The 14608-nt window shown below is 34.9% G+C and overlaps 1 protein-coding gene across 4 annotated transcripts in view; it reads left to right on the top strand.

The window, feature by feature from the left end:
* The window catches only part of LOC115840027 (heat shock 70 kDa protein 14), a 38080-nt gene extending 24558 nt beyond the window's left edge, over nt 1-13522 (top strand). For 3 of the 4 annotated variants that reach the window (XM_030832438.3, XM_060292500.1, XM_060292494.1), the window contains 4 exons: nt 6153-6365; nt 6781-6954; nt 8976-9046; nt 9915-13522. In XM_030832438.3, coding sequence (XP_030688298.1) covers nt 6153-6365; nt 6781-6954; nt 8976-9046; nt 9915-9993 — 537 coding nt within the window. In that variant the 3' untranslated portion in view covers nt 9994-13522. Of the gene's footprint in view, nt 1-1972; nt 2099-6152; nt 6366-6780; nt 6955-8975; nt 9047-9914 lie in introns of those variants that run through there. The other variant, XR_009560733.1, reaches the window with a different exon arrangement.
* The last annotated feature ends 1086 nt before the right edge of the window (nt 13523-14608 follow it).

The following is a 14608-nucleotide window of genomic DNA, read 5'->3' as shown; positions in this document are numbered from 1 at the left end:
AGTGATTTAAACTTTTAACATACAACTTTGCATAATGTTCTTGTAATTTTTAATTTTACGTAGCTTTTGATATTAAATTTTTAAAGTATAAGGAAGTTATTTAAATTAAAACTGGCCGATTTTTCTCTTTTTATTTATTTATCTTTTTCTTTTTGAGTTTATCTGTTTTTTTTCCTTCCTAGGTTTTGTAGATATTTGTTTTATTCTTTTTTTTGCTCCCAACTCCTGGCACTACAACCCAAAAAAAACTTTCTTAGATTTTTTTTTCCAGGTGATATATTTCTCTTTTCTAATTGTTTTATTTCTGGTTTGCACTTTATTTCTTCCAGTCTTTCCAGGATACTTTTATTATTTTTATAAATGTTTATTTTGAACATTAATTAATTTATTTCATTTTTTCCCTAACTAAAAAATTAACTACCGGGTTTTCCTGGTGGTGCAGTGGTTGAGAATCCGCCTGCCGATGCAGGGGACACGGGTTCGTGCCCCGGTCCGGGAAGATCCCACATGCCGCGGAGCGGCTGGGCCCGTGAGCCATGACCGCTGAGCCTGCACGTCCGGAGCCTGTGCTCTGCAACGGGAGAGGCCACAACAGTGAGGGGCCCGTGTACCGCAAAAAAAAAAAAAATTAACTACCATTTTACTCATTAGCAGCTTGGTTTTATTCCACAGGCTCTGATAGATTTTACTATTTTCTTTATTTTCAGAATAATCTATAATATTTTCAATTTTCCTCTAAGTTTGCAAAAGAAAATCAGACTACAGAGTAAATGTTTAAAGAATTTATTTAAATTAAAATTTTCCGGTTACTGCCAGCATTAATAATGACACACTATTAGTACTTTTTACCCTTTAAATGAGAATACCAAAAAACAAGATTTTCCAGGGTTTTTTTGTTTTTTGTTTTAACACAGCACCACTTATTGCTTATTTATAAAGCATTTCGATGTTGACTGTAAGAAGTTCATGAAAAGGCATAACCTCCATTTTTATTCTCATGGTATTTACCTGGTATCAGACATTTTAGAGAAGACTTTCCTTTTAACTTACCTCCAAAGCAGACTTTTGGGAGAACTCTGCCGAGGCAAACCTGCTTTTCTTTTTTCTTTGTAACCCTGAGTTGATGTTCCTCATGCCCTTACCTGCGGAGGAACGTGGTCTCCCTCCTCGTTTCACGGCTGATGTGAGCGGGGCCTCATTTTCATCAGTTGCTCATCTTCTCCACCACATGGAGCTTTGAGAACATCCGTATATAGACTGAAATTAGTAGTGATTATTGATGATTTCCCTCCTTGAGAGAACATATTCAATATTCTGCATACCCATGGACTTACAAGTGTTAAACGTATTAATTAAGGAGGAAATTAAAATATTTATAAAGGAGCAATTTTATTTTATTCAGCTTTATTGAGGTATAATTAACAAATAAAATTGTAAGGTATTTAAAGTATACAACATGAGATTTAGTATATGTATTGTGCAGGGATTATTATTACCATCGAGTTAATTAACACATCTATCACCTTATATATTAACCTTTTCTGCAGGAGGTGAAAACACTTAAGTTTTACTCTCTTAGCAAATCTCAAATATACTACACAATATTATCAACTGTAATCACCATGTTATACATTAGATCCTCAGACCTTATTCATCTTATAACTAAAAGTTTGTATGTACCCTTTTACCATCCCCTCCCTATTTTCCCTACCCCCTCAACCCCAACCATTTTTCTGCTTTATGTTTCTATGAGTTGTTTTGTTTTAATTTAGACTCCACGTATAAGTGATACCGTGCAGTTTTTGTCTCTCTGTCTGGCTCATTTCACTTAGTGTAATGCCCTCCAGGTTCTTTCAGGTTGTTACAAATGGCAGGACTTCCTTCTTTAAACTGAATAATATTGCATTGTATATCTGTACCACATCTTCTTTATCCATTCATCCACTGACACACACTTATGATCTTTCCATAGTATGTTTCCAAATACCTTGGCTATTGTGAATAACGCTGCAGTGAACATGAGAGTACAGATATCTCTATGAGATAGTGATTGTTTCCTTTGTGTATATACTCAGAAGTGGGATTGCTGGATCATAAGGTAATTCTACTTTTAATTTCATGAAGAGTTTCCATACTGTTTTCCATAGTGGCTGTACCAGTTTACATTCCCAACAGCGTATAAGTGTTCTCCTTTCTCTCCATCTTCACCAATATTTGTTATCTCTTGTCTTTTTAGTAATAGACGTCCTAACAGGTATGAAGTGATGTCTCATTGTGATCTTTATTTCCATTTCCCTAATGATTAGTGATGTTGAGCACCCTTTTAGGTACCTTCGGCTACTTGTAAGTCTTCTTTGGAAAAATGTCTATTCAGGTCCCTTGCTCGTTTTTAAATTGTGCTATTTGGTTTTTTGCTATTGAGTTAATGAGATTCTTGTGTATTTTGGATATTCACCCCTTTTTAGATATATGATTTACAAATATTTTCTCTCATTCAATAGGTTGCCAATTTCATTTTTTTTTTTTTTTTTTTTTTTTGCGGTACGCGGGCCTCTCACTGTTGTGGCCTCTCCCGTTGCGGAGCACAGGCTCCGGACGCGCAGGCTCAGTGGCCATGGCTCACGGGCCCAGCCGCTCCGTGGCATGTGGGATCTTCCCGGACCGGGGCACGAACCCGTGTCCCCTGCATCGGCAGGCGGACTCTCAACCACTGCGCCACCAGGGAAGCCCTGCCATTTCATTTTGTTGATGGTTTCCTTTGCTGTGCATGCTTTTTAGTTTGATAAGTCCCACTTGTTTGTTTTTGCTTTCCTTTGCTTTGGGTGTCAAATCCAAAAAGCATTGCCAAGACCGTTGTCAAGGAGCTTACCCCTTATGTTTTCTTCTAGGAGTTTTATCGTTTTAGGTTTTACTCCAAGTCTTTAATCCATTTTGAGTTGATTTTTATGTGTGGTGTAAGATAGTGGTCCAGTTTCATTCTTTTGCATGTAGATATCCAGTTTTCCCCACCCCATTTATTAAGGAGACTCTTCTTTCTTTGTTGTATATTCTTGGCTCCTTTATTGAAAATTAATTGACCCTATATATGTGGGTTTATTTCTGGGCTCTCTGTTCTGTTCCATTGATCTATTTGACTTGTTTTATGCAAATACCTTACTGTTTTGATTACTACAGCTTGTAATATAGTTTGAAATCAGGAAGTGTGATGCCTCCAGCTTTGCTCTTCTTTCTCAAGATTGTTTTGGCTATTTGGGGTCTCTTGTGGTTCCACACAAATTTCAGGATTGTTTTTTATATTTCTATGAAAAATGCCATTGGAATTTTGATAGGGATTACATTGAATATTTGGGGTAGTAAGGACATTTTGACAATATTAATTCTTCCAATCCATAAACCCGGAATATCTTTCCATGTATTTGTGTCTTCAGTTTCTTTCATCAAAGTCTTGCAGTTTTCAGGGTACAGATATTTCACCTTCTTAGTTAAATTTATTTAAGTATTTTATTCTTTTTGATAGTCCTGTAAATGAGATTGTCTTCTTAATTTCTTCATCTAGTAATTTGTAGTGTGTAGAAAGTAATTTAAAGTAATTTTTGATAGGTATGACCTTACTATTGCCATTTTGTTAATCATTTTCTGTCTGTTTTATAGTTCATTTCTTTCTTTCCTGTCCTCTTCTTTCATGATTTGATGACTTTCTGTAGTGGTTTGCTTTAATTCTTTTCTCTTTACCTTTTGTGTGTCTACTACAGATTTTTCTTTTGTGGTTACCATGAAGCTTATATAAAACATCTTACACAGTTAAAATAGCCTATTTTAAGCTGACAACAACTTAACTTCAAACACATACAAAAGCTCTACATTTTTACACTCCTTCTCCCCACATTTTATGTTTTTGATGTCACAGTTTACATCTTTTGTGTATCCATTAACAAGTTATTGTAATTATGGTTATTTTTAATGCCTTTGTCTTTTAACCTTTGTCCTAAGGTTATAAGTGATTTACCCACTACCATTACAATATTGGAGTATTCTGAATCTAACTATATTTATCTTTACCAGTGAGTTTTATACTTTTATATGTTTTCATGTTTATTAATTAGCATTTTGTTTAAACTCGAACAACTCCATTTGACATCTTTTGTAAGGCCAATCTAGTAGTGGTGAACTCCTTCAGCTTTTGTTTGTGTGAAAACACTCATCTCTCCTTCAGTTTTGGAGAGCACCTTTGCTGAATTGGGTGTTCTTGGCTGACGGTTTTTTTCTTATGACACTTTGAATATCTCCCTTCTGGCTTGCAAGACTTCTGTTGCAAGACCCACTTATAGTTTTAATGGTGTTCCCTTGTATCTAACCAAGTTGCTTTTCTCTTGCTGCTTTTAAGTCTTTCTGTCTTTAACTTTTGGCAATTTGATTATGATGTGTCTCAGTGTGGGTCACTTTAGATTCATCCTATTTGGTACTTTTTGGGCTTACTGGATCTGGCTGTTTCTTTCCCCAGATTAGGGAAGTTTTCAGCCGTAATTTCTTTGAGTAAGTTTTCTGCCCCCCTCTCCCCCCCACTTCTCCTTCTGAGACCCTTATATTTGCATATATTGGTCCATTTACTGGTGTTCTGTAAGTCCCTGAATGTATCTTCATTCTTCTTCCTTTTTGCTCCTCTGAATAAATTCCTCTGCCCTGTCTTCAAATTCACTGACCCTTTCTTTCACTTTATTTAGTGTGCTGATGAAACCCTCTATTGAGTTTTTAAGTTCAGTTACTGTATTCATCAGCTCTATGATTTCTCTTTGGTACTTTATATTTTCTATCTCTGTTGAAATTCATACTTTGTTCCTGCATTACTCTCCTGACTTCATTGAACATCTTTATTAGTTGTTTTTAACTCTATCAAGTAAATCACTTATCTTTGTTTCATTAAGATCAGTTTCTGGAAATTTATCTTGTTATTTTGTTTGGAACATATTTTTCTGTATCTGCATTTTCCTAGACTCTCTGTATTGGTTTCTGGGCTTTACATAAAACTGCTACCTCAAAAAAAACAAAAAACAAAAAACTGCTACCTCTTCCAGTTTTGACAGACTGGTCCTGTATAGGAGATGAACCTTGTTAGTCAGCCCTACCTGAGTTCCTGGTAGCTTCTCAAAACTTTGTGCCCGTCTAAGCTGCCATTTGTGTTCTTGGTGGCTCTCAGTATTTGAGGGTGTGCCAAGACCATCATGAGTGATGATGATCAAAAAAAGAGGAAGATCAAAGGCAGCACCTAGATATAGGCTGATTAGAAACTGGACCCTCAGGCAGCAGCAGCTGGGAAAGCATGCAGTCACACCCTTCCAGGGAGAAGCTGGGAGATGGGCATGCTTGCCTTCTCCCTCTGTGCTGAACCCTGGTGTATAGCCACAGGGCAAGAGTTGCTCCTTTGCCCATTTAAAAACTGCTTCTTTGTTTGCTCTCATCCTATGGGACTCATGAATGCAAGCCCTGTTGGCTCTCAGAGCTGGAGATCTGGGGGCCCATCCTTTGGGTGGCAGCTATAAAAGTTGGGGCACTAGATGTGTGGGCAGGCTCATAAAGGGACAATTTTATATGGAGTTTTTGTGCATATTTAATCAAGTGGTACCTAGAGCTTAAAACGTAGTTGTATAAAAAACATCTTTTTCCTCAAGAAAATTATTATTCCACAGTGAAGACAAAATCTATGGCATAGTTTTCACATAGAGAAGATTGCCACTGTTTATTTTGCCACAGAAATGCTGTGATTTATGTAAACACTTCTTTTAGATAATGCTTGAACAGTACGAAGTATTAAGTACAGTATTTCCTATACAAATGTGTATTTATGGTTAAGCCTCATATGCCCAGTATTCATCATGAGCCATATATATCTTATTATATTATATTTTCTAATATGTGGTGAGATCTCCTCGTTTTAAATTTTGTTGCTATGGGTAAACAGTACATTAAATATTTATAATGTATTAAATACATATTTATATGTATATATGGTAAGTATAACATAAAATAATATGTTAAAATAGGGCTTCTTATATTTTACCTTTTCATGTGATGAAGATGACTTGTCCTGTTACACTTAATTTTGAGAAACAATCATTGTTCTAAAAGTAAAAAACAAAATTATTTTTATTTTCTAGGTTGTCCTTTGTGGAGGGTCTTCTCGAATCCCACGGCTACAGCAAATGATTAAAGATCTTTTCCCAGCTGTTGAGCTTCTCAATTCTGTCCCTCCTGATGAAGTTATCCCTATTGGTGCAGCTATGGAAGCAGGAATCCTTATTGGGAAAGAAAACCTTTTAGTGGAGGACGCTCTTAAGATAGAGTGTTCAGCCAAAGATATTTTAGTTAAGGTATGTTGAGCTTCTCTTCACTCTTCCATGGTAGTATAAATTTATTGCCACAGGTTTACGTACGTACTGTTTTTAAAATAAAACCTTGTGTACTGGTAAAAATTTTAAATTTCGAGTTATAAATTTACTTTTAATGAGTTTCTGATATTCTTTTAGTTAGTATTAATCTAATATGTTAATTTCTTAATTAACTGTGTTTTTAAGCTTAAGATTCTAATACAAGTAGAGAGGTGTATGTTTCAATTTATTTTTAAATAAAGTGGGTTGGGATTAAGGATCATTTCTATTGTCTTCTCTTTGCCGCTGTGTAGTTTCCAGATTATCAACAAGGAATATATATTAATTTATAATAGGAGTGATTTTTTATCATTGTAATGATATCAAAGGATGTGCATATTATTTTCCTGCTTATTAGGGAGTCGATGAATCAGGAGCCAACAGTTTCAAAGTACTGTTTCCGTCAGGGACGCCTTTGCCAGCTCGAAGACAACACACGTTACAGGCTCCTGGAAGTATATCCTCAGTATGTCTTGAACTCTATGAGTCTGAGGGGAAAAACTCTGCAAAAGAGGAAAACAAGTTTGCACAGGTGACTACATCAGATTGGACTATGAATTAATCACTTGAAACTGTTTAGTTTTTCCTTCTGGATTAGACTCAGTTTAATATCAATATAATATGCATATAGGACATTTAACACATTTTTATGAATGGATTACTTGTACTTATTTATTTTTGAAAGAGAGAAGAAATAGGCAATTGCATTTGAAAGAGTTAGAGGAAGATAAAGTACAATTGTATTTCTACTGCTTGTCTTTGTGCTCTTAACCCTCCTTGGTAATAAGGTCAGTGGCAGGGGAAATGACATTTCTTTGTTTGCTAAATGCCAGGTGTGCTGTACTAGGCAATTTACAAACATAATCTCAAAATGCTGTGAGATAGACATTTTTATATGCATTTTATAGATGATTAAGAAACAGGCTGATGGTAGTAAATACCTTGTTATTTTCTTGACTGAGCTGAGATTTAGCCTCAGGTTGGTTTTACTCCTGGGCCCATGCTCTTGCCATTATACCATGCTGCCTCTGACATAGGATAAGTTTGTTTTTTCAAATACCGCATGCATATATCATACGATACGGTCCTCCACATCCTTTAAAAGGAATGAGGTGGAGCCATGTTATTTGCTTAGAAACATGCCCAAGAAATACAGTTTCATTAAAGCACACACACAAGGACTGCAGAACTGTATTTACAGCATGGTACCATTGTGTTTAAGTAAAACGATTGAGAGTGTGGGTGTGTGTGAAGGAGTGGTGTTTGGATAGGTGTGTGTATTTAGATACCCACGCGTGGATGCAGAAAGTAACTATAGGTATTTGGACTGTACTGAGGAAACTTGACAGTGGGTAGATTTGAAGGTACCAAGAAGGTTTTTTTTTTACTTTTTAACACTTCATACTGAATTTTTTACAGACAGAACAGAACATGAAGATTAATTACTTTTACAGTAAAAATAAAACAAATGTAGGTAACAAAAGAGAATGTATAGTATCTTTAGCTTTATATCTGTCTTCTAATTTCAACAAAAGGATAATGAAAACACACACACATAATGTCTGGGCTCCACCTCAGAATTAACATCTTAGGATCTACTGGAGAAGGGCTCTTTCAACTAGTAAAGGTTTCAAAGCTCCGCCAGATCTTTCTGTGGTATGTCACTATAAAAGCATTTTCCCGTGCACCAGATTTCTAAACTCAGGTGGAAGTCTTAGTATTCCTCTCTGGTACACTTCTTACCTTTTCTCTCCACATACTACTCTTGAGACACTACAGCTACTGTCACTACATCCTAACTTACAGATGCTGGAAAGAGAAAAATTAGTCACATAATACTTTATTTGGAAGAGAATCTTCTAGAGATTCCATCTCTTCTAACCTCCTCATTCTACAAATGAGTAGACTTAGTACTTACCTAAGGTCATAAAACTTGATTTTGGCAAAATCTGAAAAGTCACTTTCAAACTTGGTCTATTGGTATACCTTCCTTTAGGAAACCAAGGAATTTTATAGTAAATTCATTAGTATCTCTTACTTACAAGTGTAATCTTAGCTGTACAAAAGAATTCGACATGTATTTCTTTTAAATCGGTTTTCCAAGTGCATTTAAAATATTTGAATTTTTTAAAGTATATATAAAAGGCTTACCAAAATGTAATTTACATGTTACTGTAATGGTGCAATTACCAAAAAGAAAAGCAGTCTTTATTTTTTTTTCTTTTTTTTTTTTTTTAGTCTTTATTTTCTCAGACAAACAGTACTTCATATAAATAATCATCGTAATCTAGGACATGACATTTAAGAGGGACAAATATATTAAATATATTAGTTATCTTACATGCCCTCTTTTTAGAGGAGACATGTTGTCAGTTAAGAAAGCTTAATTCTATTTTCCAAATTATGATAAATGGTAGGAGAATTGAAAACGGCCCTGTTTTAAAAGGTTCATTTCAGTAATGAGTAAGATTTAGTCCATTGGAATAATTGATGCATCAGTTTATTAATATGTCAAAGTACTAAATCATCGTTGTATTATTTTTGCCTAAACAGGTTGTACTCCAGGATTTAGATAAAAAAGAAAATGGATTACGTGACATATTAGCTGTTCTTACTATGAAAAGGTGAAAAATTAAACTACTTCTGATGTTAAGAAAATTTGCTTTGAGACTTGACCTTTTTTATTAGTTTATTGATTCTTAACCTGTTGTCATTCTGGGAAAATCATTTATTAAAAACTTATAAAGATCTTATCAGTAACTTAAATTTTTGCCCTGTAAAATTACTATATTTACAAAGAAAAGTATATCTCAGGTCATTTGCACTCTGAATTTTTTATGAACTCTTCGATTATTATGGGTGTAGTCAACCTAAAAAACTGGTCCATGCAAGTTTGAGATATAATTTTCATCGACTTTAAATATAATTTTCTGAGATTTACATAATTGATTTTTTGTCCTATGAAAGGGTAAGTTTATTTCAATATTGCAACAGGAAATCTGTAGAAAATAAATTACTAATTAAATCCAGCTATTATCATTTCCTTAACAACAGTCCATCCATAATACTATGTGTTACAAGTAAATCAGTTCCAAATTAACATTAAGGACAATTCATTCCATAAACCATAATTAGCCAAAATGTAGAATTCATTAGGGTAGGTCTGCCATGGCCTGGGCTTGAAAACAGCTTGATACTTCTTGAACTTGCATAAAGTTTTCAGCTTAAGGTATTTATCATCATGGGTTCTCAAGGAATACAACTTTTAATCACAGTGATCTAGGAGGAAATTTTTAAGAACAACTACCTAATTATGGCATACGGTTCTAAATGTAAAGACATAAAGTTGTGTCTCTTCTTTATCTCTTAATGCTCTTCTTTCAAAAAGTAAAATGATCTCTTGTTTACTCAAAGTCCTCAAGTAATTTCTTAAGGACTATCTGTTTTTATATATTGAGCTTATGAATTGTTATATATTTTTTGTTTGCTTAGGGATGGATCTTTACACGTGACATGCACAGATCAAGAGACCGGAAAATGTGAGGCAATCACTATTGAGGTGGCATCTTAGTGTTTGAGAGAAACCACGAAGTTTTTAGAACTAAAATATCAACATTATTTGTTTTGTTTATAAATGATGTTTATATTAAAATACTTTTTGAATGAACTGTATGATTTATGTTTCTATTTTAACTACAGTATATTGCTAAGTGTTGCAACCTTTTTTTTTTTTGTTTTCCATTAAAGATTTCCTTTATTAGTGAGAAATACAAGGAACTTTTACTACCATGGAGCTATTTAGAATTAAATTGTTTGAGTGGATTAAAGGAAACTTTACCAGAAATTTAACGTTGCATTTTAAAATTGTTTCTGTCTTTAGAACTTCTGATTTTAAGAAGTCGTTTGTTAATTCTTATTAGGTAACTAAGAACAATTTAAAAGTCTTTGATATTAAATGAAACAAAATTGCAGAGCCATATGCAAAGTAAGGTACCATTTTTGCTTAAAAGAAAAAACTAAACTCAATAATTGTTTATAAATATGCATGTGACATATGTAGAGAAAAGTATAGAAGACTAAACACCAGACGCTTTTTTAACGGTGGCTTCTTTGGTGGAGGGAAATAGGGGAGAGGCACTTTTTCTTTTTACAATTATGTTAAGTTTGATTTTTCCCTCTAACAGATATGTTTCTCATTTGAAATTGAAAGATTTTTTTATTTTGAAGAGAGGGCTAGCCACATTCTGTTCACCAGAAAATGTTGACTAGTGCATTGAGAATACTCAGTGGGTTACTAAGGAAAAAGATTATTCTCTTAGTAAAACAAGACAAGTAATCTGCCTGTATTGAGGGGAGAGCTTGAAGGTGAGCTGTGTACATCAGACTCTAGATTTTATTACCAAGAGAGGATTTCCATTCATTTCTCTCCTTGTTTCCCAGCAGACTGAGAAGAAATATCTTTACTCAGTAAAATTTTAAAACTGTGCTATTTTCCACCTGTTCAAGCTTTGGGATGTGCTTTATTATTATAGCTGCTTTTTATGGAGTTAGATGGCAGTAATCTTCTATTTCTAAAGATGCAGAAACCAAACTTAAATTTTTTATTATTATTCTGCATCAAATTATTGACAGAAACACAAGGAAAATTAAGGTATGAGTCTAAGTCCACAAAGAGGGAGCCTCAAAGGTATATCCTTTTGACTAAGGCTGAGTACTTAGTTATCTTTTATGATCTTTTCCCAAGTTACAAAAACTTTGAAATAAAATAATTATATATAAGCCATTAAGTATTTTCAGAAAATAGGAAGATACCAGCTGAACTAGTTGAACTGCTACATCTAAATGCTTTCAGTTATGCTTTGGAAAAGTGCTGTAGGATTTTATTTTGTAGTTACTGTTAGCTCTTTAGACCAGGGGTTGGCAAACTATTGGCAATGTGTCTGTCCTACCCCACACCTATCTTTGTAAATAAAATTTTACCAGAACATAGCCACACTCAATCGTGTATGTGTTGTTTGTGGTTGTTTGCCACTCTAATGGCAATGTTGAATGGTTGCAACAGACTGTGTGACCCACAGAGCTTTAAATATTTACTGTCTGGCCCTTTACAGAAAAAGTTTGTCAACCCCTGAAATAGATTATTGAAACTTATAGAATAAAATATCATAAGGATTTATTCAAGATTTCTCTTTACTTCCATATCCATGTAATAATTTACTTATTTGACTGCTTATTTACTTATTTCTCCACTGGATTATTAAGCATTGTGAAAGCAAGAGACTCTTAAGTTTTAGGCACCATCATGTCCTAGCCCCTAGAATAATCCCTGAACATCGGTGTTCAGTAAATGTCTATTGAATAAGTGAATTACATGGAAGAAAAAATAACAATGTCATCTTTGTATCCTACAGGACAATGGCCAGTAAATACAACTTTTGCATATTTTATGGTTTGTTTAGAAATACCGTAGAAAGAGAAAGGAATACCACTGCTTCTTTATTGGTCATCTTTGCACGTTTTTTTTCCCCCAAACATACCAAATTTGAAATTGTCATCAAAAGTGCTCTGTTGCTCAGTGAAATATAAAGTTGATCCTTGAACAACTTGGGGGTTGGGGTGCCGATCCACCATGCAGTTTGAAGTCCACACATAGCTTTACAGTCAGCCCTCCATATCTGTGGTTCCACGTCCATAGGTTTAACCAACCGCGGAGCTCTTGTAGTACCTATTTATTTTAAAAAATCCGCCTGTTAGTGGACCTGCACAGTTCCAGCCTGTGTTGCTCAAGAGTCAACTGTACTCCCAAATTTTCTTGTATCCACAAATAACAAGTTTTCTTTTTTTTCTTCTAAATTTACGGAAGATTTGCCAATTAAATTTTCTAGTTTTTTTTTTAAGGTGAGAATACCTTTAACATTTTTCTGATTATACATGTTCATTATAAAATTAAAATTTAAAAAGAAGATAATATAAAACATCCTATATTCTACCACCCAGAGTAACAACTGTTAAGATATTTTTGGTGAGCATCTTGATAATCTTTTCAATCACTTTCTAATTATCTTTGCAGTATCTCATATATGTTTAAACACCTGAGTGCTTTTACCAGCAGAATGTTATGTCAAATTATAATTTTGCCTATTTACATATCTGACATTGTCTAAAGGACGGAGCCAAATATAAATACAGAAAGAAATGCCTGTATACAATATGATATATAATAATACATAATATATTCACAGTATATGTAATGCTATGAAAGTCTTGGGAAGCCACAAAATATTTCATCGCAAAGAGTTTTTAAAGATTGAGGGACTTCCCTGGTGGCGCAGTGGTTAAGGATCCACCTGCCAATGCAGGGGACACGGGTTTGAGCCCTGGTCCAGGAAGATCCCACATGCCGCGGAGCAACTAAGCCTGTGCACCACAACTACTGAGGCTGCGCTCTAGAGCCCATGAGCCACAACTGCTGAGCCCACGTGCCACAACTACTGAAGCCCGTGCACCTAGAGCCCGTGCTCCGCAACAAGAGAAGCCACCGCAACGAGAAGCCCGCACACCACAACAAAGAGTAGCCTCCGCTCTCCGCAACTAGAGAAAGCCCGCGTGCAGCAGCAAAGACCCAATGCAACCCAAAAAATTAATTAATTAATTTTTTTAAGTTAAAAAAAGAAAGATTGAAAAAAGTATCAGAGCACAAAAACAAGTCCTATGGGAAAATGCCAGGATTTCTAAAATAACTGAGTGACCATGTAACATTTATAATAATACTGCTGTTAATTTGCTTTAATTCATTTTTCCTTTTTAAATTGTGGTTTTACCACATGAGTAGTTGCAATAGAGAGAGTACTGTGGCATGTATGATTTCTGTGTTCTACTTTGTTTGTTTGTTTGTTTTTGGCTGCACTGTGTGGCTTGCAGGATCTTAGTTCCTGACCAGGGACTGAACCCCCAGGCCCTTGGCAGTGAAAGCCCAGAGTACTAACCACTGGACTGCCCGGGAGTTCCCTATTTCTGTGTTCTAGATATGGAAATAGATTCAGAGAAGTTAAATAACTTCCCAAGGTCTCACAGCAAATAAATGGTGGATTTTGAAGTAATACTCAGGTGCTTTTTTGGTAAACTTAATTTTTTCTGATTGCTTACTATCCTAAGCACATTATGTGCCCCCCCTTTTTTTTTTAATTTAAATTCACATTTTCTGGTGTCCGTTCTACTATTCTTCTCTGCCTCTCGAAGAAGAAACTCTGTTTAAATGGGAAAGGAGACATTCCATATCCCTCCAGAAATATATTTTCAGTGGTCTTTATGAAAAAAAACTGGGATATGGAGGCATAATCCTGTATTTTAATTTTTTTCTTGAGGACACTGGTGTATGCTTCTTAGTGCCTTTTTATTTCCCTCTTCATTTATAGCCAGGATTTACCAGACTTTTTAGTCTCATGACTCCTTTACACTCTTAGAAATTATTGAGAACCTAACTTGTGTGTGTATTCGTTATATACATTGTTATTTACCATGTAGAAATTAAAACCAAGATATTTTTAAAATCATTTTTTAAATAAAAAATGTTAATATAAGTAACATTTTTATGAAAAAACTTTTCAAAAAAATTTAGTGGCAAGAGTGGTATTGTTTTACATTTTTCAAATCTCTCTAATGTCTGGCTTAAGAAGATTGCTCTTTTCTGCTATCTGCTTCTTCATTCAATCTGTTTCAATATCTAAGTTGTGTAACCTCTGGAAAACTTCATATACTCGTGAGAGGAGAGTGAAGAAGGCAGATAACATCATTTTGGTATTCTTGTGAAATAGTTTTGAACTTAAGAGCCCTGGAAGGGTCTTAGGGTCCCTGTACCATACATTGAGAGTTGCTGCTCTAGACAGTAGGCACAGTGATGCGTGTTGAAGACACAAGGCCTCATCTGTCCTCTGGAATTAATGGGATCCAAAACCAGAAAAACAAAGGAAACAATTGATTTACAGAAGAGTCGAATACATTCATTCTATAAATTTGTAGTGAAACTGATCAAGACCCAAAAAACAGACAAGATAACTGCAAGTTTCGATAAGTGCACTTAAGAGTGCAAAGGAGAAAGAATAGAAGACCAAAGATATCTCCTTTAGACAGGGTGACCAGGAGAGGCCTCTGAAGAAGTGACACTTAAGCTGAGACCCAGCCACGTG

This window comes from Globicephala melas, chromosome 2 (genome assembly GCF_963455315.2).
Source record: "Globicephala melas chromosome 2, mGloMel1.2, whole genome shotgun sequence".
NCBI classification, from domain to species: Eukaryota; Metazoa; Chordata; class Mammalia; order Artiodactyla; family Delphinidae; genus Globicephala; species Globicephala melas.
This window is presented reverse-complemented; position numbering and strand designations above follow the sequence as displayed.